A 27,985-nucleotide genomic window follows, 5' to 3' on the forward strand; every position below is an offset into this window, starting at 1 on the left:
ATTCAGGTTTTTAAAGTATTTATGTCAAAAAACACTGAAATTTTTGATAGAATAAAGACAAGGACATGGAATATTCACAACAACTAGCATTAATTTCCCTTTGGGGATTAATAAAGTATATCTTATCTTATTTAATTTGGATTTAAATGTTTTTTTATTTTATAGTTTGGACTTTTTAGGCTGCTAGAGGGTAATTGTGAGCGATTAAAGCTTATTTATAACCTGATTTATAACCATCTCTGTATGTCAACACATTTTGTCAAAAGGCACACTCATCATCAAATCAAGATTATATGAGATTCAAATCCCATTTATTACAAAAAATAAATGAGTGAATCATCACAAACTCGTGGTTAACCATGTTACAGTGGCCTAATAAATGCTCTCTTTAACTGCTGTTGGTATCTTCCAAACAGTGGATTTTTTATTATGTTCCCAACATCACTGTGCTTTTCCAAACCAGGCTAGAAATATGAGAAAACAGAGGAGGTAATAGCTTAAGCGGAAGTTTTCAAAGCGCACATTCTGTCCCCTCGCGCACACCGTAGCTCTCTGTAACAGTGCCCAAACAGTTAGCATACTTTGGAGGAACCGCAGCTATCAGGTATGTGAGTCTGTCTGAACGAGTAACTCAAATGACATAAATTTATAGCAGTTTATAAATCCAGTTTTCATGATTCAGTTACTCAAAGTCGCAGTATTTTGTGGGTTACGTTAGCGTACGTAGCTTAATTCTGAAAAGTTAGCGCTAACATGCTAAACAGGCTGCTCTCTATGGCTAACTCATAGGGCTAACTGTTCTTTAACATTCGCTTCAACGTTTTTCTGTTTGTTAGGGTTATCTGAACTGAATCGTGTCGATAATATTGTCCCTTACAATAAATTTATTTACATTTTCTGTCCATGTGTAATGTTTACTCTTTGGATTTGAGAAATTGTCCCCGAAAGTTACTTATTCAAGCTAACGTGTCGTTCACTTTGCGGCAGGTTTAAGCGTCTTTGTGTGCAACAACGCCTGCTTTTCGACACCTTTCATTATGGTCAACGTACACAAAGGAGTTCTTGTTGAATGGTAAGAAAAATCAAACGTACCATGTGTTAAAAATGACGTTACATATTGAAACTAATGAAAATGATCATCCAAACATGAAATGACTAACCCAGCGGTTCCTACCTGTTCTCATCCCTCCAGTGATCCTGCCATGAAACAGTTTCTGCTCTACCTGGATGAAACAATGGCCCTTGGAAAGAAGTTCATTCTCAAAGACCTGGATGACACACACGTCTTCATCCTGGCAGAGGTGGTCCACACGCTACAGGAGAGAGTTGGCGAATTAATGGACCAGAATTCATTTCCTATCACACAAAAATAACATCCAGAGTCTTCAAAGAACTCTTTCTTCTCTGACTTTGGGCTGCTGTCTTAAAATGAACACAGTTTGCAGTGTTTTAGCTACAGACGGGTTATTCAACTTTATTTTTATTAATGTGAAAAAGCAGTTTGCAACTGAAATGGCCATTTGGTCCTCTTTATGTTACATATGCTTGAATATGCGCTGTCAGATGCTCCAATAATCAATATTTGTAGAATAACTGAATGCTACATGAAAAAAATGTTTCTGTCAACTATTTTTTTCTATTTGATTGAAAACCACAATTCCTAACATGTCTGATGAAAACCAAGGAATAACTGAAGGCAGGAGTGAAAGGTGCAGCTGCCGTGTCAGCTGACAGTAAGCGCTGAGTCATCATTTTGTAAATAAAAAGGATTCCTCTTCCTGGCATGAGCTTCTGCTTGTTTTTCCCTATCCATAATACATCACATATTTCCAACCAACATCCCCAAAATGAGAAGCAGATCTTGTGAGTCCATCTATGACTACACTTCATCCTGTTTACCGACGTGGCATGGAGCTCAGTATTTGTTGTATTTCTGTCTCATTTCCAGCTTTATTTCCATGCATTCTCTAAAACTTTGGCAAGCCACTGTCCCCTCTCCTAAGCCCGTGTACTTCCAGTTCTTTTCCTCTTTCACATACTTTTAGAAGAAATATGAAAAGTATTTCCTGTTTTTCTAATTTTTCTTCTGTCAATCATAAAAAGTAACATTTGGGTTCACAACTGAAACATTTCCTTTATTTTATTTTTTTGGCATCACTATTTCTTTCTCTATTCTCTTGGAAATTTGATGCATCAATTTGCTATGTTCTGAGTCTGCTTTTGTAGGTAATAAAGACTTCTGTGGGTTTGCAAACTCTGCACACAGCTTTGGCAGTAAGTAAGATACTGTCCAAAACAAATACAACATGGTAGGGTCAAAAGGAGACTGGATTTATATTGGCTCAACAATGACTTCACTTATTACATGTCTGCATACAAACTATGTCAGAGACTGGGCTGTTGACGCCAAGAATCTGTCTGTGCAGCAAACATGGGGATAAATAACAATGGTCCTGGGTATACAGCAAGGAATGTCCTAAAATATTTAATTGTTTTCATATGACGTTACAGCTACAGCTCAGATATTTAGAGTTAGACTATCTGTCTACCAAGGTCAAGACCCCAATAATGTCATGGCACGCCAAAGGCCAGCAACGGATTATTGTTTACATGGAGCACAGCAAAAACTGATAAATGACTGAGAGATGGCTCCTGTTGTCATTTTTTTGTTCAGTAGGTAAAGGTTATCTGTCTATATAAACACAATACAACTCTGTTCAATGATTTAAAATCTAAAGGAACTGTGTGAACACACTAGATTTTTTCAGACAAATGTTAGATAATGAGAGGGGGTAAAGAAATATTGTATGAGGACTACAGGTCCATGATGTACCACGATATTGAAAATAGGCACATCCTACACATGCAGTGCTAGTGATACTAAAGCCAAAGCTAAAAGCTACTGCTTTTCCCCCCTGGCTATCAGACTGCTGAACACCTCATAACCCACCCATACCCACACTGGATAACCTCTGGACCTTGGATGTGCAATATTTTTATTATTATTATTTATTTTTATTTTTTTTTTTTATCATGGGACAATTCATACTACCTCTACTGTGTGGTTCAGTGCAATTTTTCTTCTTCTATTTTATATGACAGATTTTTTCTAATATCTAACAGTGCAATACACTTTGTAAATATTTTGTCAAAAGTCAAAGGTCACTTTTAAATGACAGTGTTAATAATTTCTTTTGCATAGCCCTTGTATTCATTATCATTTTTACATTATTTATTCTGGCACTATAGTATTTCATATTTTTATACACTCATTTATGGACAATATCACTGTGTGTTGTTATAATCCCGGAAACCATTGCAACGAAATTTTCTTCCAAGTGCACGGCTGTGTTGTTTGCGTAGTGACAATCAAAGGAAATCTAAGCCTAAATTTTTACGTTTAACCTACCGATGTTTTCAATTAACAGTCCAGGGGGGGTGCACCGTTCCTGGAGGTACTGCAATACCAGGTCGATGCGTGGAGTGGACGGAGCAAGCCCCTATTCCATCTCCCAGTTCCAAAAATCAATTTAATATATGGTCCCCGGGTAGGGGACGTATCAGATATTAAACTGATAAGAACAGATACTACACTTGATCTTAGCCAAAAGGCCGAGAAGCGATAAGGGGCAAACATTTGAAGTCTGAACCTCATTCCGCTCGACCTGTTTCTCGGTGACGGTGAAAAACATTGAAACCGCCACAGAAAGGAAACAAAAAGCTAACACACAGTCTGATGTTTAACGACTGGTCAATTGTTAAAAAAAAAAACGTTCCATTGCGCACTTTAACCGCGAAATGTTATAACAGTGAAGGCATCTCGTGGCGCTTCTTCCTATCACGTGGGGAGCTTCTGACCAATGAGCGATCAATATCAGAGTGTGCCTGAAAAACATAACTAATACTCCAAAAAGCGATCTCATTCGCTTATTCGGTAAATTTACTCAAAGTAGTTCATCTTTTGGTGGTTATATCTGGTGGTTGGACTACATGTGTGAAAGGAAACCACTCTAAACGAGGAAATTCTTCTAAGTCTGGCTGTTCCGGTTAACATAAACTGAGCTATGTCTCCCCCTGCCGAAGAAAAAGAGAGAAAACTTTACTTTCCCATAAACAAATCGTTTATCAACACATATATCAATGTTATACAACTAATTTAATGTATAGCCCCACCTTCCACCCCCCCGGAGTATCGCGTAAGATCAATGAAATGTCACAGTAACGAATGACGAATCTGTGAGGAAGTTCTGAAACAAACAGTAAGTCATTTCTAAATGAGAAGAAACCATTAGATAATTGACCGTTTGTAAATGAAAGATTCACTTAAAATAATTTGACATCACAGTCAACTACAACTGTTATTTTTGCACAAACTGATGGGATGGACTGTCGTGTAGGCCTTGTAGGGACTTTTAGCCAACGCTCGAAGGTAACGACGCTTCATGAAAAGCTAAGTTACGGATTTTTCACGCTGCAAGTTAAAGCACGGGGTCATACAGGAAAATGTTACCTAAATTCATCATTACACACACCTGTTTCCAGCAGTGTTGGTAGACTGCATGTAAACTGACATTACCTCCACACCACACCAACGCGTCAACGAGCAAAAAGTGACCTCAATCATCAAACACCGAGCGGAACCACCAGTTTGAGCTGTTTTCAAGTGAAAAAAAGATTATACTTGGTGTAATAAATCAGGAATTTACCTGAAATAGTCCTCCAGACTTCAAGACTCCAACTAGCCTGACATGTGAGGGAATCCGTTACGTACCTGCGAACGAGACGTTTCTACCAATGACCACCTGTAGGGGGATGGGCGGCGATTGGCTACTGCTGTGCTAACAATCCTGCCGGGTTTAGTTATCCAGACACACTTTCTTCTTATATTCAGTATTTATTTTCTTATCTTTCTTCTTATGTGGTAAAACAAAGTAAATAAAAAATAACTGAAAGTAACTAAATTACGAACTAAATTTTGAAAAGATATATACATTTTATTTTTATTTTTATCATCAACCAATCAATCAAAATTTATTTATGCAGCACTTTTCATACAAATAAAATGTAGCACAAAGTGCTTTACAAACAGACACATGAATTAAATAAAAAAAAATTATACCCCAAACCCACTCCACCCAGCCCGGCCGGAACCCACCCACACAGCAACCCACACACAGTGTTAATAAAAAGCAACATAGATAGAAGACAATAATAAAGCACACTGCTGTACCCAGTATGTACTGAGGAAACACAGTCTTATAGGTTTAAAAATGAGAAAACACTGGAGGTTAGGTAAAAAGTATAAAATTAAATTTATCATAATATAAAATAAGAAAATGATTTTTAAGAATTAAGAATAAAAAATACTTGAAATTAAGTTAAAATAAACATATGTATATAAATTGATAAATAAATGAAGAATAAAACAGAAAAACTAGAGAATAGAATACAGAAATTATAAAAGATTTTAAAAAGAAAAGATAAAAAAAAGACAAGATAAGATAATAAAAAGTGGTCTGTACCTAAAAGAAATAAAACACTAAAAGGTATTTCAGGCAGTAATACCTGAGTAAAAGCTCAACTAAAAGGTAGGTTGTGAGTTTTTAAAGACATTAACATATTATTATTATTATTATTATTATTATTATTATTATTATTATTATTAATGTGGGTTTCTAAAATTTTGTGGCAGTCCAGTGCAAAGGGAATTACAATAATCTGAACAGCTGGTGATAAAAATAAAAGTTCACATTTCAGTTAGAAGTGCCAACAACTTTATTCTGAAGGAATGTAACCGGAAGTGTAATACCCAGTGTATTTGACGACGAGAGCGAGCATCAACTATGGACGATGATCATGCAGAAGAGGAGGTGGGTTGACAAAATAAGTGTTTTTCCTCTCTCTATTTAAATATGTTTGACAGTAACTCTTTATTTTAACCTGTGTCTGAAGCTGTAACTGTCGGAGTATCGAAGGCGAGCAGAGATGTTGACTGGTTAGCTTAAACTAAACCGTTACTAAACCGTTTTTCTTCTCTTTTAACAAACAGACTGCGTTCATCAATGAAGAAGTGACCAGAATCATTAAAGAGGTAGGAGTCGTTAATCCCATCTGTTAAACCGGATAGGTTGACTTTTAGGGGGAAGTTATAAATTGTAGACGACTTTCGGTTGCTAACAACACGTTACCTGTTGCTATGGATACTCCATGCTTAACCCATCTAATAGTCCACTTCACAGATACAGTGGTGACGCTTCTTGTACGCAGTGTTATTAGGCGGTATTTTGCTATGTTTTGACAGGTTTGTAGTAAAGGTTTTGAAAGTTGTCAGATTGTAACTGATGTTAGTTTTATTTTAAAGTCTCTTTGTGTTGATCCTGTCTGCAGTCAGTAGAGGGAGCTATTGGAGGAAATGTTTACCAGCACAGCAGAGTCAACCAGTGGACCACCAGTGTTGTGGAGCAGTGCCTCAGTCAGCTCAGCAAACTGGGAAAGCCGTTCAAATACATAGGTACAGTCACCTCCAGTGGGGAAAACAAGTATTTGATAGATACACTGCAGATTTTACAAGGTTTTCTGTTTACAAAAAATGTAGAAGTCTGTCACTTTTATCCTTAGGTACACTCCAGCTATGAGAGAAGGAATCTGAAAAATAATCCAAAAGCACACTGTATGATGATAATAATTAATTTGCATTTTAGTGCTCTAAAGGGGACATATTACACAAAATCTGGGGGGGGGGGTCTGCAACATCCAGTAGAGTTTATACCAAAAAGTTGTATCAGATGGCATTACTTTCTTCCATGCCTCCTTTGGATCCTCCTATTTTTCCATTTTATCAAATACCGATTTAATGGGTAAAAATGCAAGTTAGGTATTTAGAAATAATAAAATGTGCTTTTTTTAGTTTCTTTCTCTCATGGTTGAAGTGTTTCTTGGATAAAAATTACAGACTTCTCTGTTCTTTGTAAGTGGGAAAACTTGCAAAATCTGCAGAGTATCAAATATGTTTTTCCCCTCAGAAACAGTGAAACAGAAACATCCACTTGGTTCCTTTGCTCTGTAGTTAGTACTGAAAACTTTGTCTCTGTGTTTCCTCCCACAGTAACCTGTATCATCATGCAGAAAAATGGTGCAGGTCTGCAAACAGCCAGTGCGTGTTTCTGGGACAACTCTACAGATGGTGAGTGTAACAGCTCTGTCTATAACTGTATTTATTTAACTGTTCCTGCACTGAGTGTTTCAGTCACTTAAAGCTATGGTCTACAACCTGAAACCCAGTTTGTCTGACGAGACACATTTGAAAAACACAGCCTCACTCACCCCTCCCCTCCCTGTTCCAAGATCCCGCCCCCCAGCTCGTATCGCCCTTCTTGGCCTCCTAACAACACGCCCCCTCCAACAGAGCAAGAAGCAGAAAATGTAACAAACAGACAGTCATCCTCCTTGTAACACACAGTGGGAGCTTTTTCAATTGGACCGATCGAAACCATGAAGTAGCCGGAGAAGCAGGACTGGCGTTGCCACTGCCAGCTGATCAGAGCAGAGCCGACTGTGGGCGGGGCTTTACCTTTCTCTGCATGTCTTCACCAGCTCAGTTTACAATGCTAAAGATGTGTGGCTAACTTATGCTAACATCTAATGACAGAGCCGACCCGTTCCGACCAGCAGCGTTCAGTCATTAGCCAGTACAGGCTCAGACTAACCAGAGTTATTCAGCTGACATCTCCGACTGTGGTAAACAAAGTCATTACCTGCTCAACAGAAACTCAGCTGTCTCTGCGTCACTCTTCAGTCCCAAATCCCTCTGCAGCTTTTTCCACCGCTCGTACATTTCTCCAGTATTCAGTCTCTGTTGGCGCCTGTATGGCTCATAATTCTTCTTCCTTCAGCCTTTTCCTTGAAACTTTTTCGTTTTCTTCCCTTCCCTGTGGAGGGTAACAGTAACAGCTTCCTGGTTTGGGTCTTCTCTGGCTTCATGACGCTTCGGTAGCTGAGCAGCTAGCTGACGTGAGGGGGGTAGTGGGGAAGAAGGAGGTGGGACCATGGGCATGACGGTGTGGTGCGAGAGAGACAGGGGATTGGATGGACTCACGGACCAATCCGAACCGTGCATGCCATGTGCCGTTCGGATTGGTCAACTAGTATGCAGCTTTGCAGCAGATATACTGAATGGCTTTTTTTTTCGTTCTTTTTGGTCTTTATATTGTGTAGATTGGAGCATAGGATCATAACAGCCCTATAAACAGTGTTAATAAGATGTGCAAAGCTTCCAAATTGTAGTTTGTCACTGATTTAATATTTTCACACTCCACAGGAAGCTGTGCGGTCAGGTGGGAGAACAAGTCCATGTACTGCATCATCAGCGTCTTTGGGCTCGCCATCTGAACCAGAAGTGTTTGATTTGATGTATTTTTAAGGACCAGCATGTTTTGTTCAGCTTTATTTAAAATGTTATATTTACAAGTATAGTTCAATAAATCAATTCAATACTGTGTAAACTTTGCTTTATTTACACGCAACATGACACAGTGCTACATGTACAGCGTTTATATCATAAAGCAACAGAAATCACAACTTCTCACATCCTTCCCCACAACAATCTCATCCCACCATGATCATCAGCCACATTCACACAGAGACAATTAAAAATGTACCTTAATGACAAAGCATTTACAGATCTGAGACTGCTGCCCAGTTAGCCTCAAACAGCGTAAAGACAAGGCACCGTGTTGATTAGAAGACATGAGGAGACGATGTTTGTAGGTAACAGATGAGTTTTGGCTGTTGTCCATAAGCTCTGGTTATAATTAAAGTTAAAACAGCAGAGGGCAGCAAGTCGTGCATTGCTGGAGGTGAAAAATGAAACAATGAGATCAAAAAGTTTACATAAGGCAAAATGTTTGTTAAACGGTACAACGGCTTCATAGATATCAGAATAAGAAATTTACACGCGAATGATTGGAAGTTAATTTACACAAAGTTGTTGGAAATCTACACAATTCTGCTCAAGTCATCCACCCAGACAAATAACACATGGTTTATCAAACATTTCCTTTTTTTGGCTGAATAATTACAATTATAGAGCAAGTGCAAAGAGAGGAGTGGTCAAAGATCAGTGTTTTTTTTATTACGTTAAGGCTCTCTGTATTTTCATTAGCATGTCTACAAACTACGTGTTGGCCAGCAGTTTTATGGCACTTTGAGTCCCTGTTTTTAAAGAGGTGAAGAGTCACGATGTCCTGTTAAAGAGGTTGTATTATGCTGTTTTTAGATTTCACTAATATCAAATTAAATGTTGACTTTTAACACTACAGTTGGGAAAAGCTTCGAATTGACAGTGAGAATTTAGTGAGATCAACATGAGAGTTGATCAAACTGTGACATCACCAGTTGGTCAAAATTAGGAGGGAAACACAACTGTTGCGGACAACAGTGAGTGAGGCTTCCAGAATGCTGGGTTCAACAGGCATAATACCCCCTCCTGAAAGAGTGCAACGTAGCAAAGGCTAATGTCTCTCTCCACCTCCGGTCTGACGCCGCTCAGCTTTGGCCCAGAGGAATCAAATCCTGCTGGTCTCAGACTGTCAGAGCGCAGAGAGACATCAAACAACCCAGTGCAAAGTTCAGAGAAACAACGGTTCAAAGCAAAGCATCGAAGATCATTTTACACAACAACACAAATCCAAGTGATATTCGCACTTTTCCCGTTCAGTTCCAACTCTCAGGCTGTAAAGAAATGCTGGCTATGACGGAAAAGTGTTCACAAACCAGTTAAAAATTAATCGACACAAGTGTTTGCTTCCCTTGTCGCCGTGGAGACCAAAGCAAAGAAATGAGTGTGAGCGGCTGCCGGCCCCAACTTTTAGTAAAAGTACAGTACATTCAGTCGAGAGGAGCTTCTCCTTTTTCTAAAAAATATATTTATATACACTCCATCATTTCTCTTCACCAAATACTCCTTATTTACACACACACACACACACACACACACACACACACACACACAATACAGTAGTCTGTGGCATTGTGTAGTAATGACACGAAGGAGGAACGTCCCACAGGCTGCAGACCTCATCAGTCGCTGTCGCTCTCGTCCTGATACTTGGCCGTTGCTTTGATGGCGCGTCCGTTTTGTAAAGGCATGTCCTCATAGTCGCTCCTTTAGCACAAAGGAACAAAGAAAAACACACACACACACATACACACACACACAGAGAAACAGATGGTTTATTCACTTCTCGAGTAGGAATTCACACAACCGCTGAGCAAACACACACTCACCCGTAAATGACTTCGTCGTCTGAGTCGTTGAGCATGGAGAAAGCTGGATTATCCTTCAGCTGGGAGTCTGCCACATTCAACAGAAACAGTTTGAGTTCATTGTTTAGCATTTGTTTTTAATGATCATCACCTGGGCTGTTTACCGTACCGTACAGAGCGTTCTTCGAGGGGGAATACACAAACGCCAAAGTGTACAGGTAAAAGTTGAGAAGGCCGTAGAAAGACAGAAACTCAGCTGGTGATCCTGGAGTTAATGAAAAACCTCAGACTGTCTGAGACCATGACAACATGCAGCTCAAAGTCCAGTAAAATCAAAACCAGGCCACTTAAAGGATATAGTTCTGGTAGTGAGTGGACAGCTCAGCCACAAAGTTGTCCTGGAGCGCTTTGGCCCCAAACCTCAGGTAGAGGATGACCATGCTGGAGGAGCAACAGGAGCAACAGGATCAAAACAAACTCTGATTTAAAAAAACACGATCCAAGGCTGGAGAAGTTTACTGCAAACAAACCTTATGACAAGGACCACAAACGTCAGCGCCGTCAGGAACCTGAGGCGAAGATCTGAAGAGAAACACATCATGAATTACTGTGAGCTTAGTCAGAGATAAAAGATGCTCCAGCTGATCCAGACAGAGAGGAGTGACGGCTGTGGTACCTGAGTAAGGCATGTTTTTGAGCTCAGAGCAGGCTCTGACGATCAGGAAGATCAGGTAGAGGATGTAGACGGCCACCACGATCAGGAAGAAGACTTTCATCCCCTGGAGAAAGAAAGAGAGAGTTTAAAAAGCTGAAGGAGAAAAAGGATATGACTCATGTTTCTACTGAGAGCAGGAGACTCACCTGAAAATTCACTATGTCCACTTTGTAGAGGTACGTGGGGTCTTGGAGTTCATTGACCCTAAAGTTTCAGACGCAGACAGTGAATACCTTCAGTCCTGTCTCTAACTCAGAATAAATGAGGACGTATGTGAAGCTGCTCTTACGTTTGCCAGATGCCCAGAGTCACCGCTGAGAGCCACAGCAGACCCACGATGATCAGCTTGGGCAGGTAGAAGGTCAGACATTTCCTCTCCCCCTGTGGAGACGACACGCCAACGTCAGTCTGTGACCTGTGGTTTTCACAGCTCAAGTCTCTATTTTTCCTTTATTTTGTGGATTTTTGAGCCCAAACCTTTGTAGCAGGAAGTGCAGGAGGCGAAGGAGGACTTCTCTTTTGTTAAAAATAAAAAGACTCTTGAACAGTTTTCAGGGAAAGTTTGGTTTTCTTTGGAGGGTTGGTTGGGGATGATTTCAGTTTCATGAAGTCTAAGTTTTGAACAGTATGTTGTGTTTTTTTATTTTATTATTGAGACATCTGCTGTCAACTTCCCTCTTTCTCTTTTTTTCTCGCTTTTATTTATTTATTTATTTATTTATCTATTTTTTATTTAATAATTTTTATTTTACTCTGGGAATGTTTTATCACCACTTTCATTTATGGCAATCATTGTTTTTACTGCTTTAACTCTTGCTGCTACCACTATGACCGCTTACTTTTGTTTCTGCTATTAATTTTTATTATTATTATCACTCCCCTTTATTTTTTTTATTTTTTTAAATTAATCAATTTAATTTTTTTCTCTCTTTCTTTTCCTTAAATTGTTATTTCTTTCTATTTATCCCGTACAGTGAGCATAGCACACCTGGGTGGGTGGGTTGGCAGGGATGGAGGGATACTTTGTGTTTTGTCTGTTAAGATCTTGGAGAAATGTCTTAAAAAGAAAAAGAAAAACTGTCAGACTTCTCACGTGGAGATATTTTTGTACACTGTTCATGACGCCTTTTAAAGTCTGCACAATAAATAAATACATTTATTAAAAAAAAAAAAAAACGCGTCCTTGAAAGAAAGTGTTTTGTTTTTTTGTTTATAACAATTTATGGTTGTGGTATAAGTTGTTTAAAAAAACAGGAGAGGCTACATGGTTATCTTCAAAGTAGGGAAAGACAAATCTGAGATTATATAAAGTCTATCACGCCCCGATAACGAGTCCCTCCTTTTTTTTTTTGATGTAATGCAGTGACGGACATGGGCTGAGCGTAACGCGCTGACCTGAACCCTGATGCCGTGGTAAACACAGAGCCAGAAGAGCAGCAGGGCACACAGGAACAGGGCCTGGAAGAAAGCGTCCAACGTCCCCGGAAACCAGCTGTTCACCAGGAACGACAGCGGGAAGAACGGGTCTGAGGAGCCAAAGCAAGAGACACAAATAAACAAACAACAAACAAACAAATCTGACATATTTGTCTCTCACTATGAAGAAGCTGTATTTTCATTCATTTATTTTCCTTCTATCTTTTAAGGATCTCCTCTTTATGCGGCTGTAGATGTTGATTATAAATTCTGTATGTAATGACTTTGATTTATTGACTGAGATTTGTATATATGAGGGAGCAAAGATGAATAAAAATGTTAAAAATATAAATAATCAACATACTTATTCTAAAAATTTCACCATGAGCTCCAACCTGGAGAAGACTCAGTCCAAACTAAAAGCTGAAAGTGTTTGAAACGTGGAAACAAACCGTTGTAGAGTAACAGCAGAGGGAGCAGGATGGACATCCACTTCTGCTCGATGCCCCAGTCCCTCATGGAAAACTTCCTGAGCGAGTGAGCGAACATACACTGCAGCACAGAGCAGAGAAAAACGTCAGAGTCGTCCTCACGTCTTCAGTCATGCTGAGGATCAGTGAAGAGTTTCTGGGCTCTTACCGTCACCATGAAAGTCAAGACCACAAACACGAACCGGAACCAGATCTCCACCTGGGAGAACGTGGGGTTGTATGTTTTCCACTGAGGGAGACACAAAGATGATTAAAAAAACAGCTGTGACAGACTCATGAGTTCAGGATAGGATCAGGATCACAGAAACTCCTGCAGGTGTGTCTCTTACCACAAACTTGACCTTGATGTCGTACGTGATGTTTTCCAGGCCTTTGAAGCTGACCATGACCTGGTACTGCGTGTAGTTCAGGTAGCCCAGATGGAGCACGATGATCTCATCACATTTCTGCTGTGAAAACCAAAAAATGAACAAACAGGAAATCACCATGACAACCAGATCCACCCCAAAACAACAACAACCCAGCGTACAGAGGAGAGACAAAGGAAGTTGTTTTATTGACTGACACTTACAGCTCCACAGTGCAGCGTCCTGGACTTCTGGTGCACTTTGTTGATGTGCATCACGCTGGCATCAGACATCACCCCCTTCAGCTCCACGAAGATCTCAAAAGGCTGCTTGAAGTCTCCCACTGACACAGACGGAAGTAAAAACACGTTATTATCTGAAGCTGAGCATATTAATTTTTAATGGTAGGAAGATGTTGTGGTCTTACTGTTGCTGTGCTCAGCTGCCATCACACAGGTGAGCCACAGCTGCTGGTTGTACGTGGTGAGGGGCGTAGAGAGCAGGTTAAAGGGCCCCGTCTGAAAACACACCCAGGATGACATCATCACTCTCCTTATCAATAATGACTTACAAGGCGGACATCTTCACATAAACAAGATGATCCTGTTTGCAATCCTCTTTTCTCTTTTCATTTAAAGCGATAACAAAATTCCACAAATGACACCAAGACGTGTGTAAGACTGGAGGAAGTATGAACACATTCAATCAAGCAGGAGACAGATAAAAACAAAGATCTAGGATTGCAAGGAAGTTATGGAGTTCAGTTTACTTCAGAAAAGATGAAACTATATCTCCAGGTCAATCCAGAAAGCTGTAAAACACTGAATACTGCCCAATAATCAAGTTAGCATACAACACACCACGTTAGCTCACCTTGATCGAGGCGTTTTTGACGAGTAGCTGCTCCCCATTGTGCTCTTGAGCTGAAATTATTCTGGGACCTGAAAAAAAAAGAGAAATATCATGAAAGCAGTCTCATAATTCATTCCCCTCATAATAAAGACAAATAAAAGGCAAAAGAAGTGATTTCTACGAGTCATACTGTATCTAAGTTAATATTGCAAAACCAATCTTGATCTTGTCTTGTTGCCCTCGTGGCTGTAAACTTTATCTGTTTGATAAAAGTAGTTTATAGATGCAAGGCTCTGTTGACCAACACCCAGGCTGAGTGTGTGTCTCTAATCAATTTATTTATTTATCAACTCACAGCGGGAGCACATTTTAATCAACATTTCGGTATATATGCCAGAGTTAGCTGAAAGGCCAGTTTCCATCTGTATTGTATTGTAGCCCCTGTGCCTAATATTATAATAAGCTACCTATAAAAGACATAATAAAATGAAATGAAACCTACATAAAACAAGTCATATGATGAGAAGTAACCATAGACTCAAAATAAATGTATGAGGAGCAGGAAGAGTACAGTTTTCTTTTTTCTTCAAACTTTGGGTTGACCTGTTATTAATTGTGTGTATCATTTATTTTATATTTTATTTATAATTTTTTAAATATTTTCATTTTTTAATTTAATTTTCTTTTTTGTCTTTTTTCTGTTATTTTTTATTTTATTTTTATTTTATTTCATTTTTATTTTTTACCTTCAGTCTATATAATGTTTGAAAAATCACAGGTGAAATCATTATTATTGTTATGCATCTTGAAAAAAAAATCAATTAAAAAATGAAAAAAGAGACAAGCAGGAAGCAGCTTTAAGTAAGAAGCAGGATCTGTCTTCTTTTGGGTAAAAAAAAAAAAAATCTTGGATTTGTTTAGTAGTATTTGCAGACACTGGAGATGGACTTGCAATGAGAAAAACTTGGTCAAACTTCTGAGTCCTTCCATAAAATGAGGAGGCAGGTCAACAAGGCCTCATTAACTACATGCAGTAACATATAAAACTATCCATACCTGCAATCCCAATGAAAACTGTGAGGCCAAAGCAGATCAGGAACAATACGAACACCAAGACGAAGTGTCTTTTAGACAGGGTGTAGAGCCGCATGGGGGCCAATCTGTGAGACAGAGACACCCAGAGATAAAACACACACACAGGCTAAACGTCTGCTGCTGTAGCTCAAAGAGTACAACGGAAAAACTGACGGGCTCAATATTTGCTCAGTGTTAAATACAGTTGGACCAGAGACAGTCCCTGGATGCGGATATGTCAACACTGCTGTTGCTCATGCTAGCTAGTGCTAGCAGTAGCAGATGGTAGAAACGAGCAGCACACAGCGATCTGTCACTTTATTTACACATTTAAACACCACAGATAGATCTCAACCATACTAAAACAACACCGCTGACAAAAGCAGGTCACTTACAGCTCCATTTCGAGCGGGTCGCGGTCTCGATACCGAGAAAAAGCGTTAAAATTTCACAGAGAATCCACATCCGTGTATCAACATCACTCTGCGACAACTGGAGAGCAACGTCATCGATTCACTGCGGTCACGTGACGACTCAGAGCCAAAGGGGAGGGGTTTTTTTTATGATCAAAAAACTTTATTATACATGTACAAAACATGAGCACGTTTGACTTTAAAATGATTTATACATAAAAATATACAATATAAATACTAGATAAATAAATTGAATTAAGTAAGGGACTATAATGGTTACAATTACGTGATACTGTCTCATAATTATGGTTTATAAACCATTATTTTTTATGTTTTATTTATTTATTTTTTTACCCTATTTCCACAGATGGGAATGGGCTTTCATAAGGGTACAATACAAAGTCTAAAATTAACGCCTGTTTTTTTTTCCTGTTGAGTCTGCTTCGACTAAGGAAACACCTTGCGCACGCGCAATACGTCGCACGTTAACGTGGATTTTTAATTTGTAATGAACCCTCATGAAATTTACTCATTAACCTCAGAATCGTAAGCAAATAATTCGATTCAACAACATCAAAATACCAGTGAAGAAATCAAATGTTTTATCACCATTCATATTGATAGGAGTATATCACCTTTTACAAGGTAACACTTGTTGCCCATCAAAGCAAAATAGGCCGCGGAGACGTTTAAGTGTAAGAACAGCCAAACATTTCAAGCCATTTGAGCAATTATAGTTTATTTAAATGGGAGGGAGGTAAAATAAAATGTCGTCAAATGTTCCTTTGTTCTGTTCCTTTGATGTTATTTATAATCTGAACTGATTTATTTGCATGAATCAATCACCATCCTCATTGCCATTTAATATTAAAGCAAACATCTACAAAACAAATACCGCTATAGTCAGTTTGCACATTGCTAATTAATGAATAACGACAAAAAGCAAAAATAGTCCCAGGCAGTAAACAGGCAAACAGACAGGTTGTCTTTGTGTAGCAGGACAGAGACCCACCTGTAAAAACGATCATCTCGATAAGGAGTCAGATCCTCCTTCAGCTCGTTGTAGGCCTCCTGTATCTTCCTACAGAAGTATTTGAGCTCGCTGTACAGAGGGTTTTCCAAGCCGGACGAGTAGTCGTTGTCCATGATAACAGGCAGCAGCAGCAGCCGGCTGACGGCTGAAAATGGCGCTGCTGAAAAAAGCCGCGGCCTCCAGAGGACACAACAGCGATGCCTCCGCTTGTTTCACCGAGGATAATTGAAAATGCAGCCCTAGCTGTTTTGTTTGTGTGGGTCCAATGACAGAAAAAATGCCGTAAAGATGAAGAGGGGGCGGAAGCGCCCGGGAAACACACGGGAAGAGGGGTCACGTGACCAGAGCTCAGCACCACGGACAGAGGCAGAAGCTGCGGATACGGACAGGAAGTGGTCCTCCGGGAGGTTACACGGATGTTAGCGGCTATCATTACTGTGATGACATTAAAGAAGACGGTCAGCTTAATTTAATCAAACTGTGAGTAAGACTTCATCTCTGGTAAGCTACAAATGGCGGGAACAACATGCACCCAAACACCTGCCTGGACTCGAACCACTGACCTGTGCATCGTGAATGTACCAGCACTAACAACTGCACCATTATTCACAGGATGCAGCACAGGATTACTCATGGAAATCCAAATATACAAATACAAATTTTACTGAATTAAACACGATAACTAAAAGTTTAAAAATGAATTCACTTAAAAGTACAGCTTTCCCCTTTGTCTTTTTTCTACTCTTTTCATTAATGTGTATGGTGTACAACTTAGTGTACACTAAATACTATAATTTTATTAGTTTTTACCCTTGGTTATTTTGGTCAGATAAAGAAGAAGAAAGATGTTTGACACCAAACTTGAGAAAAATAACTTGTAAAAGCTGACAGGCACAGAGGAGCACTTTGCAGATATTTTTCTCCATAACTAATGAAGACTAAAGAAGAGCAGAAATACAGAAAATAAGAAACTAACATTCATCAACTCTGCAGAAGGGCTACAACAAATGAATAAAGACAGTTCAGTGCTCCGCATTTCAACATAATTAAATCTAAACTGTTTAGACATAGAATAGCATTTTTTCTTTTTGCATTTAACTTAACAAATGACAAAATTTTATTGTAGTTGACTAAACTTATCTCTGCTGCCCCAGGTGGCCAAACAATCTTGAAATATAGATTAGTTATTCAGACATCGCTCAGTTTTTTGTTTGACATATGTTACCTTCATAACCATACTAAAGACACCCGGTCATGCTATGCTCTTATTTAAACTGAAAAGCAAATGACATTATTTATTTATTTATCTATTTTTTTTTTTATCTTATTTTTATCTTATTTTATTTTTATTTTATTTTATTTTATTTTATTTTTAATATATTTATTTTTGATAAATTTATTTATTTATTTATTTATTTACTCTTCTCTACAAAGGTCAAGTGCTGGCTTAAAGCAAATCAGAACTGTGATCATTCTTAGTTTGCCACATTTTTTTTTTTTTTTAATTTTATTTATTTTGAACTGGTTTGTGTAATTACTTGTTTTGATGTGAACATGTATTTTATTGTTGATTTGTAAACTTTTTTTATTATTTTATGCTGTTAAATATTGTACATTTTCTGACTTTTAAAGGCCCAACAAGGGACAAGAGTAGGAAATTAGCATTTGCTTTAAACTGTGCAGCCCGTCAGATTCATACTTAGTGATGGGACTATGTTAAATTGCATCATCCCTATTAAATAAATAAATTCAATTCAATTCAACAATCTTCTTTTTTCCTGTCGTATTCCCGCTGGAAGGAGCTGTTTTCAGGTCAAACGCGACTCAACATCTGACGAGCTTCCCCCAGGTCACAGCGTCGTCCAGCACAGACCCACGGGACCACATCACAACTTGTTGGCCAAGAACAGAGATTAAAGCTTTAATTATGTTCACAGAGAAGACGTTCACTGAGGGAAGCTTTAATGAACTGATTCCAGATTAAGAATTACATAAACTGTGATAAAGGGTCTTAAATTTGGGTTAAATGTGAAAGCGTGTGAGCTCACTGACTTTCTTAAAGCGTTTTGTTTCTGGAATATTGCTGCATGTAATGACAATTTAAAGCTTGATATATCCTTTTAATGAAAAGAGTAGGCTATATTACACGCTCAGAAAAGAACAGTTTTTTTCAGGGAGTCATAAAGAAATCATGTGTGAGTGAATCTTGTTTCATTTCTCTCTATAAGATTTCCCCGTCACCAAACATGACCATTTAAAATAAATAAGAGTAGTTTTAAAGATTTCTACCATCAGCTCTAGCTTCTGTTTCTCCCCCCACTATCTTCCACCCTACATGTTTGAGAGACAGATTTCACTGACAGCAAACACAACCCACTGGAAAAAAAAAAAAAAAAAAAAAGTGTGTGTGTGTGTTTGTGTGTTAATGCACGTCAGTACACACCTGAGTTGCAGCATTAGGAGCCTGAAAAAATAATTAGCTCTTGCACACACGAGGTGTTTTAATGAGCTCAAGGAAGAGGCTGCGTTTAAATCAGGGCTAAGCTCTTCCGCTGGTTAAAGAGGAGCCGTTTAAGAAGAGGACGTATGTGCTGTGTCACAGGTACACACAGATCTGCACACCTGACACACACACACACACACACGGCCAACAGGTAATCCAGCAGACTAAAAAAGGAACAGTGCTGTATCATGCTGCACAGAAACAGAGACTAATAAACTCAGCCTGATGTGAAAATAAATCAAAGTAGACGTAAGATGACTAGTGAAGAGGTGGATATTTAAACCAGAAAGCTGAGAGGATGAGCAGGACTCAGACGTGTGTCATGACTCTGAGCCGTGTTTTCACCTCTGCTCGCTCTGTGGAGATCAACAACTTCTGCCGTCATGGCCTGATAACAGGACGGGACTTTAGTCCTTCACTGGGCCCAGCAGCTCCTTTATTTCCTGACTCAACAAACAACAACAAACAGCCTCAGACAGGAAGAGGTTTTGACACACGGTCAACAGACAAGGGGGAAACTCAAGCTTCCCATCTCAGAAGAAGACAGACTAAGTGTCTAGAGTTCATTTATCAGGAAATGTTCCAGCTACACTCAGTAAAACTGAGCATGTGTGTGCTAGTCACTTCACGGCCGACTGCTTTTCCAACTTTGGACAGTCCAACAGAGGGCTAGCCAATAGACTGGTCCTGAATCCAGGCGCATTACCAACCATCCTCCAACAAACCTGGGACCCTGGAAATGTGAGTATTTTAAATGCTGTGTGCTGTGGAGCAGATGGAAGAGCTTTTCCTCAGTGTCCCCCCTGTCTCTGTGTTAGCTTCAGGATGCTAACTTTAGCTGCAGTTAGCCTGTTGTTTTAGCCTGTAATGTTACGGTAAAGGAGCTTCTCTGTTTTCTAAACATTGTGCACTCGGAGCTCGTGGCGCCGCTCTCAGTGACGTGGAAGAGCGGGGCGGTATCAGCGGTGGCTCATTTACATATGAAGGCCACGCCCACTAAATCAGAGCGTTCTGAACAGAGGGGCTATGAGAGGCTGGAAACAATGCTGCTGTGCTTGATTTATTGGCTTTTTGGACCAAAACATGTTACTACCATTTCATGAAGACATCAATGATCCAGATTAAACTGCAGGAAAGGAGCAGGAGATGGGAGCTTTAAAGGACATCAGCGAGAAGCGACCTGTTGCCTTTAGGTGACTTTTATACGTCACTCTTCCAGATGATTCAGTCCAATAAGGGAAACAGCTTTATATGATTCATTGATTTATTTAGCTACACTCTGTGTTTTATCTCATTTTATACATAACATTACACTCACACGTCCTCTGGGATAAAATTAGCACACATAGGTAATGTTGAACGAGTCCCTCATCCATCTCTCAGCTAACAGAGAAATTCAGCTCTTTGTTGTTGCTGTAAGATGCTCTGTTTTTCTGGGGTTACATGTGTGAGTGTGCGTGTGTGTGTGTATCTATCCAAAGCAGCTTAGATCAATAACTGGGTCAGAACTAACCACCAGCAGGGGGCGACTGTTTGACGGCTGATCAGCTGAGAGAAGAGGACAGATCAGTGAGTCAGCTGTCATGGTCATTTCACACCACGTACCTTAAAAAAGTGATAAAATGTCCCTTTTTGAATCCCTAAAATCATTCATGTTGTCATTTTAATAACTTTTTAAAATCATTTTGAGCCTCTTTAATCTCTTTCTGTCAAGTTTAATCACTATAACCAAAACCTTAATACATAAACTAGAGATAAACACAGGATACAAACAGCACATCACGCCAGATGTTCATCATGTTTTCATTTATTCTTTCACGTTGGGTGATTTAATCATTAGATAATGCATGTTTAAAGGTGCTTCTTATGCATTTGTAATGCTTTACATTCATTATGGGGAATATCTTCATTAACACATCGTCACAGTGACATTAACAAATCAAAAAAAGAAGGAAAGAAAGAAAGAAATCCTTAAAATGACTTTTTTCCCCTCACACGTCAGAAACTTTTCTTCTTAAAGTCGAGAAACAAACTTTTAAAAAACAAAATTCCCTCACACATCAAATACTTTATTCAAACCTGTTTGAGTTTAGACTTTAACAGTGGGAATAACAGAAGGTCCAGGTTTATATCACCCTGTTAATCTGAATCATCTCAACGATGAAAACAACACAGTTTAATTTCACAAACTTCACAGACAGCAGAACAGACTACACAGGAACAATAAATAAATAATCCTATCAACCACACACACCACCACCCGTCCACCATCACACACTGGTTTGAAATCCCTTGTTCAGGAAGAGTCCCCGTTGAAGCTTAGTGACTGAGATAACACGCTCTGTCGTGGCGTGTCGTGGCGTGTGGTTACGTGTCTCAGTTTCAGGGTCAGTGACCCCTCATATGACGGAGTAAGCTGGGCTAAAAACAATGTTTAAGAGGATCACTGCATCGCCGCACACACCTGTGACCCCTTCACACGCTCCTCTCTCCTCATTCATCTCAAACTATCACCTACGCCTGACTCCGCCCCCTGTCAGACTCCGCCCCCTGTCCGACCCGACAGGAGACAAACTACGTCATTCTTTGTCGGTGAGTCACTCAAACGCTCCAAAAGTCACATTTTCAAAAACCAAAGAGACAGAAACGTCTAGCTACGTTAAGAGACCACAGAGGTCACGCGTCTCCTGGCAGGGCCGTGCACCTGGGGGGGGTCCGGGTGGATTCACATGTTATCGGATGGAGTCCAGGATGGCTGACCTGGTCCCTCTGCCTGACAACGACACAGCTTCCTGTGCGTCAATCCAGCTGGACCCCGCCCAGTCCAGCTCCCAACACGAGCTGGTCGCCGCCGCCGCCGTGTCCTACTAATCTCATTCAGCATTCACATGGATATACACGTCAACGTATGTACATTCAAAGTGCAAAGTAGCATTGTTCACACGTCACAGGTCAGACTTTTCTGGTTTTTATGTTCGTTTGCTGCAAAAACTGAATCTTACCAAGAGTTTTTGTCTGAGAATCAGACAAAAACTCTCGGTAAGATTCAGTTTTTTGCGGTTTAAAGTTTTTTCTCTGTGCATCTGAAGGAGTTAAAGCAGCCCTGACTCTGTCCTCTGGTGTTTTGAACAGTAATATTGATTTTAATAAAAGCAGCATCACAAATATCAAAACTCACGCTGTCAGCTCCAGATTTAAAGAAAGAAAACCTTGAATCTCTGAGCTGAAGCTGCTTCTGATTTCTCTTTCCTCCCAAGGCCACGGCGTCACGGCGTCACGGCGCTGGCTGCTGCGTCCTGTTACATCACGGAAACTGCCAAAAGGCCAGAGGACGAGGAGCGGTGATTAAATGAGCGGGGATTTTAAAAGGAGATCTCTTGAGGCTCAGCTCGAGCTTCATTAAGAAAACAATGTCTTTAAATGCAATGTGTGTGTGTTTAAAAGATGATCTAAGTGTTGGAATCAGTCTCCCATGAGAAGGCACGGGACGCAGGGACTGAAACGTCTGAGTCTGAGCATCAAAAACACCGAACGCTGCCTCTCTGATCCTCTGAACCGCAAAAAACTAAATCTTAGCAAGGGATTTTGTCCGATCTTAGGTCAAAAATGTCTTTTTAGACTCAGTCTGAGCCACATCCACCTGAGCATTCCAGAAAAATGTCTGTTTTCAAGTTATTTAAAGACAAAAAGGAGGTCTGAGCTGCTCTAACAAGTAAAAACAATCGGCCAATTTTCAAGCTAATTTCTCTTCCTCCATTGGCAGATTTTTTTACTTGTTACAGTAATTCAGACCTCATTTTGTCTTTAGATAACTTAAAATCAGACATTTTTCTGGACTGCTCAGGTGAATGTGGCTCAGATTGAGTCTAAAAAGTAATTTTCTACTGAAAATCAGACAAAAACACTTGATAAGATTCAGTTTTTGCAGCAAACATGTCACTGACGAGAAAGAAACTGTACTGCACTTGAAATGAGAGGTAGTTTTGTTTTTGTGAGTACTCTTTTCTTTTCAAACACACTTCACTTTCATTTATAATCCACAAAAAAAAAAAAAACAGGACGAGGACAAACTGAGGTGAAGCTCAGAGGAGGGAGTGATGCACAGAGAAAAAACCAGGACAGAAAACACAGAAGCTCCTTCAGCCTTTTTTATCTGTCATTTCAAGTGTGTGTGTGTGTGTGTGTGTGTGTGTGTGTGTGTGTGTGTGTGTGTGTGTGTGTGTGTGTGTGTGTGTGTGTGTGTGTGTGTGTGTCTTCATCTGAAGAGGTGGCTGGCCGGCTTGCAGTGCAGCGTGAGCTGCCGCGAGCTGTACCCTGACACCCCGATGCCCATGAAGCCCATCAGCATGGCCACGCGCTGCATCACTGGGGCCTCCCGGTTCTGCAGGACGGTCTGAGCCGCCTGGGTCTGAAAGGGAGAGCCGGGGTTAGCGCCGACGTAACTGCAACTGTTCCCATTTAGAGTAATTGTGGAGGAAATGAGGCAGCCTGGGTAATGCTCTTACGCTGCTCTTGGCTCGGTGGCTCCTGGGCCTGAAAGCCATGACTCAGGTCGGCCCTGGCCAAACCCCGACATCTTTCTGAGAAGGGCTGAGGCTCATTTGACTCTGTTTTTACTTAACAAACTCAATTTACTCATTGGAAAGTAAATGAATGTTAAACTGGGCTGGAGCAGGACGCGTCCTGTTTTCACATGAAGCCTAAATAACGTTATTTTCTGAACTCATTGTTGTTGTTGCTCTTTGCACTACTCTTCCATCTGCTCTAACTGCTGTAAATATTACTGCTGCCACCTGACAGGACTGACACCTTTTTATCAACAATTTTATGTTTATACTTTTTTTTCATTCTGGTGTTTTTATATATTATTGCTTTTATTGGTGCTTTTATTGTTTTTTATATCGTATGTTATTTAGCTTATGTGGATTTATACCAGTACCAGGGAAACTAGTTTCGTTCCACCTCCTGTTTTACATACATGAAATGACAATAAAGGTCCTTGAATCCTTGAATCCATCTCAGACTTTTCTATTTGACTCAAAATTCAAATGTGAAAGGATTAAAGCGATTTCGTTATGTTTCATGATAATGTTTCGTCAGTTTACAGCGGTATCAGAGTTAAATAACACAGACACTGTTCTTTATGTGAGATACAGAACTGTTATTTTGATTAATTTGTTAAAAGAGACAGAAACGAACAAAGGTTGGTACCAAAAATATGCTCAGAACAACACGTTAAATGTTTGTTAAACTGTTTTCTGTTGGTGTCATTGTATTTTTATGACATTTTTACCATTTTAAACCAATTAAAGAATCAGTACCATTAAATCTGATATAGTTTTATTCTTAGTATTTGGTGTAACCACCCTCCTAGAAGTTATGCAGGGTAATTTCTTATGAAATATTTCAATTTTTTAAAAAAAATACTTAATTTCTAAACTTGATAATATGGCTTTTGTTGCTCTGAGTCAGTCAGTGTGCTGCAGAAATCAATTTTCTCTCTCTATTTTATTCTTTCTAAATTTTTTATAAATAAATAAATTTTATGAATTATTATAAATTTATTTTTTAATGTGTAGTGGACTGATAAAATCATATTTATTATTATTTTATTTTATTTTATTTTATTTTATTTTATTTTATTTTATTTTATTTTATTTTATTTTATTTTATTTTTGTTGAACATTACCAGATTCTTTAAATGACAAACTTTAGTTACACAAATTGACTTTTATTAGTTTTACCAACTGACCACATCTTTCACCTAAAATCAGCAGCTGGGTAAGAAACCATTGGATGAATTGTTAACTTCAGATAAAGCTGGTTTAGAAACACATCAAAAAACTTCTCTTTTATCCAGTCTGCAGGTAAACAACTCAACCTGGTTGCTTTTTGCTTCATGAAATGCAGGAGAAAGTCAAAACCAGGTAACCCTGAGTAACCCTGACCTCTGTTATGATCCAGCGTTAAGTCTAATTAGCTTGGACCAAAATAATTAGGCTTGACACGGTCCATTTTTAAAACACACATGATCCACACTCAAGGCTCCTAAATCCAGCTGCAGATCTCGGAGTTATCCCTCAGAGTGGCTGTGGCCCTGGATACCATGCTTTTCCCCTGGAGATCCAATTAGCACGCATTTAGCGGGCCCGGGTTAGCTAAAGCGTGTCCCATTCAAATCCATTCAAAGCCAGGCCGCTGTAATCCTCTTCACTTTATCCTGCCATGACACACACACAGGGGCCGCGCGGTGTGTGTGATGAGTCAGTGGTGTGTGTTCAGAGCAGTAAAGTGACAATTCATCACAGTTTATGGACAGTTCATAGCTTCACATTATTTATAATCTGTTCCCAAACATTGATCATCCAGCTGTTTCTCTCTGTGTTTACATTTAATATCATAACTCAAACTCTATTCATCTCCATAACAACAAGTAACAGCTTCCCTGAATGTGTAAACACACTTGGCAAAACTTTTTACAAACTTTAACATTAGCAGAGTGAAGAAGAGTGTCTTTAAGAGAGTTTGGACTCCTCTGAAAGTAGTAATTCATCTATCTACAGAGGATAAGCACTGAAGACACCTTACGCACCTGAAGGTATCGGATATATCCAGGGGTCAGTCTTGGGATACGGAAAAACATGGCTGCTGTTCCTCCAGCGCCTCTCAGCCGTCAGGAGCGTCTGTTAGGCAACTCTGTGACTCTAAATCCCGTCCCCCCCTGACTCAGACTCTCCTGGACTCCCTCTTCTCCCTCTTCTCCACCAGGCTACGTAAGGCAACGGCAGCAGAGCTCCTTGTGTCCTAACACACACTCTCCTCACGCCCTCCCTGTGTGACACAAACACACACCTGCTCTGAGTGATGTCCCATGAGGGAGAGCGCTCCCTGAAGGTGGCTTATAAAGGCCTGGACTCACTGCGTCAGCTGGTCACATGGTTCTGGACAGCGTGTGTGTCTTTGAGTGTGTGTGTGAGCATGTGTGTCAGTGCAGGATTAGCAGAACAAGTGGAGTTAGGGTGGACTGTTATGTACTAGCGACGCTTTAAGTCCACCGGACACCAATTATGAAGGGAAGAGACACACAACATAACAACACAACAACAACAACAGTAACAAACGCTGCTGTTACGTCTGCAGAGGTCACTGAGAGACAGTTTCACTGCTGGACGCACCAACACGCTCCTTCAAAGTCAGCTACAGGAAGTGGGAGTGATGGGTTACAGACTTCACCTCGTCAGGAGTATTTACCTGTTGGATGGTCAGGTCAATACACAGATATTTTTCTCTGAAAGTAAAAGTGTGTGAACAGTGTACCATCAAGTTAAGGACCTTCCTTCTTAATTCTGCTGAGTCATGAAATCTGGGTATTAACTGTTTCTAGGAAGGATTTCACAGACTCATCCATAACGGCATGCAACGCACCGCTGGTTTTATTTCAAGCTGCATCATTAAATAACCAGAGAGCTTACTCTGCTTCACTTGGAGTTAACAAAACAACTCGATCAGCTTTTCATCAGGACTCTGGTGGTGGAAAAAGGACTAAACCGTCCGGAGCCACAGAGGTCTAAGTCTATAAGTGGTGAACTTTCTAAAGGGAAAGCATTGAGGCCTGTTTCATAAAGCGTGGTGAAGCACCATTGGAAATGGCTCAATGGTTGGTTTGACAAACAGATCAGGATCAGTTCACCACACGCCAAGAACAGATTAGTCTAATGCAGTAGACATGAGAGACTGATTAAAAGGACAATGTAATCTTGTAAGCAGGCCCAGACAATACAATGCAATTAAAGTTTCAAGTTATTTAGCCCCAGCTAAAGCATGTCTGGGCAAAGGGAAATCAAACTGCGCATAGGCTGCTTACACAACCTGGTTTTACAGTGTAAGTTAAGACACTCGCTTTTCATTTCATCAAGACAGAAAGTTCTGCTTTTTTTTTATTATGTTTCATATCTGATTCCACACTTCATCAAGCCACACATACAAGACAAGATATACTTCATATACAACACACCGGACTAAATTATTTTGTTACAGCAGCTTGCAGTAAAAGACTAGAGAAATCAAACCATACTTCTAAAGTTTAAATAGAAGATAGTAAAATAATATTAAGAAATCAAAAGTGTATGAACTGAAGTCATTACAGTCACGTCAGGTCAAACTTTATTTACATAGCACATTTTAAAACAACCTCAGCTAACCAAACTGCTGTACAAGCTTAAAAACACAATGAATAAAAACAAACAGTTCATAAAAAGGATTCAAAACAGAAGTTGGTAAAAAAAAAAAAAACCCACAATAAAAAGCAAAAAAAAAAAAAAAAAAAAAAAAAATCACAATGAACACAAGCAAAATAATAATATAAAATGCTAAAAATGTTTCTGACCAATTAACCAATGGAATTGAAATGAAAAAGTAAAGTAATAAAAGAATAAAATTGTAGAAACTGCAAAGTTAATTATATTTGTAATAAATGTGTGCCACTAATTTTCTATTGTATTTTCTATAATAAATATATAAAAAAAACATGGGTAAGATAATACAAAAAAGTAATTATAAGATAAATTTATTTATTTATTTACTTATTTATTTATTTATTTATGTATTACGATAGCAAAAATATCTGAACTGAAGTCATAACAGTCAAACTTTATTTATATGGCACATTTTTAAAACAAGCGCAGATGACCAAACTGCTGTACAAGCTTAAAAACACAATCAATAAAAACAAACAGTTCATAAAAATGGGTAGAAAAAAAACCCTCACCACTAAAAATAAAAGCAAAATAATTATACAAAATGCTAAAAATGTTTCTGACCAATTAACCAATGGAATTAAAATAAAAATGTAAAATAATGACAGAATAAAATTGTAGAA

General features: G+C 39.2%; 3 protein-coding genes and 1 non-coding gene across 6 annotated transcripts; 2 read left to right on the plus strand and 2 right to left on the minus strand.

The window, feature by feature from the left end:
- Nucleotides 1-512: 512 nt before the first annotated feature.
- Nucleotides 513-2,104, plus strand: gtf2h5 (general transcription factor IIH, polypeptide 5). The gene is made up of 3 exons (XM_074685778.1): nucleotides 513-604; nucleotides 988-1,072; nucleotides 1,193-2,104. The coding sequence occupies exons 2-3, from the start codon at nucleotides 1,038-1,040 to the stop codon at nucleotides 1,371-1,373; spliced, it is 216 nt and encodes a 71-aa protein (XP_074541879.1). The 5' UTR covers nucleotides 513-604; nucleotides 988-1,037; the 3' UTR covers nucleotides 1,374-2,104.
- Nucleotides 2,105-3,433: 1,329 nt separating this feature from the next.
- On the minus strand, nucleotides 3,434-3,624 carry LOC141802467 (U2 spliceosomal RNA). The gene has a single exon (XR_012599493.1). It is a non-coding gene; the product is annotated as a U2 spliceosomal RNA (small nuclear RNA).
- Nucleotides 3,625-5,796: 2,172 nt separating this feature from the next.
- On the plus strand, nucleotides 5,797-8,939 carry dynlt1b (dynein light chain Tctex-type 1b). Its single transcript, XM_074685290.1, has 5 exons — nucleotides 5,797-5,870; nucleotides 6,050-6,091; nucleotides 6,388-6,511; nucleotides 7,106-7,183; nucleotides 8,318-8,939. The coding sequence occupies exons 1-5, from the start codon at nucleotides 5,844-5,846 to the stop codon at nucleotides 8,386-8,388; spliced, it is 342 nt and encodes a 113-aa protein (XP_074541391.1). The 5' UTR covers nucleotides 5,797-5,843; the 3' UTR covers nucleotides 8,389-8,939.
- Nucleotides 8,940-9,974: 1,035 nt separating this feature from the next.
- tmem181 (transmembrane protein 181) lies at nucleotides 9,975-16,986 on the minus strand. 3 transcript variants are annotated; one of them, XM_074685288.1, is made up of 17 exons: nucleotides 16,584-16,986; nucleotides 15,141-15,244; nucleotides 14,106-14,173; nucleotides 13,660-13,750; nucleotides 13,457-13,575; nucleotides 13,215-13,331; nucleotides 13,034-13,114; nucleotides 12,847-12,946; nucleotides 12,374-12,504; nucleotides 11,268-11,359; nucleotides 11,125-11,182; nucleotides 10,940-11,042; nucleotides 10,794-10,845; nucleotides 10,622-10,704; nucleotides 10,433-10,522; nucleotides 10,285-10,351; nucleotides 9,975-10,162 (listed from the first exon to the last, which is right to left on the minus strand). In XM_074685288.1, exons 1-17 carry the CDS (start codon nucleotides 16,715-16,717, stop codon nucleotides 10,078-10,080), a joined length of 1,575 nt encoding a protein of 524 aa, XP_074541389.1. In that variant the 5' UTR covers nucleotides 16,718-16,986; the 3' UTR covers nucleotides 9,975-10,077. The 3 variants fall into 3 exon arrangements, with proteins under 3 accessions (XP_074541389.1, XP_074541388.1, XP_074541390.1); XM_074685287.1 differs by having other exon boundaries at nucleotides 13,215-13,334; nucleotides 16,584-16,984; XM_074685289.1 differs by lacking the exon at nucleotides 16,584-16,986 and adding an exon at nucleotides 15,554-15,675 and having other exon boundaries at nucleotides 13,215-13,334.
- Between the last annotated feature and the right edge of the window lie 10,999 nt (nucleotides 16,987-27,985).

Source organism: Halichoeres trimaculatus, unplaced genomic scaffold (assembly GCF_033239565.1).
Source record: "Halichoeres trimaculatus isolate MK-OKI-2021-1 unplaced genomic scaffold, fHalTri1.1 fHalTri1_scaffold_13, whole genome shotgun sequence".
NCBI lineage: Eukaryota > Metazoa > Chordata > Actinopteri > Labriformes > Labridae > Halichoeres > Halichoeres trimaculatus.

Coding starts and splice junctions, on each gene's coding strand:
- dynlt1b (XM_074685290.1), top strand. CDS start 5,844: ATGGACGATGATCATGCAGAAGAGGAG. Junction 5,871..6,049: donor ATGATCATGCAGAAGAGGAG/GTGGGTTGACAA, acceptor TTTAACAAACAG/ACTGCGTTCATCAATGAAGA. Junction 7,184..8,317: donor CTGGGACAACTCTACAGATG/GTGAGTGTAACA, acceptor CACACTCCACAG/GAAGCTGTGCGGTCAGGTGG.
- tmem181 (XM_074685287.1), bottom strand. CDS start 16,717: ATGGACAACGACTACTCGTCCGGCTTGGAAAACCCTCTGTACAGCGAG. Junction 13,335..13,456: donor GGACGCTGCACTGTGGAGCT/GTAAGTGTCAGT, acceptor TGGTTTTCACAG/CAGAAATGTGATGAGATCAT. Junction 12,505..12,846: donor TCTGCTGTTACTCTACAACG/GTTTGTTTCCAC, acceptor TTGGCTCCTCAG/ACCCGTTCTTCCCGCTGTCG.
- gtf2h5 (XM_074685778.1), top strand. CDS start 1,038: ATGGTCAACGTACACAAAGGAGTTCTTGTTGAATG. Junction 1,073..1,192: donor AAAGGAGTTCTTGTTGAATG/GTAAGAAAAATC, acceptor TCATCCCTCCAG/TGATCCTGCCATGAAACAGT.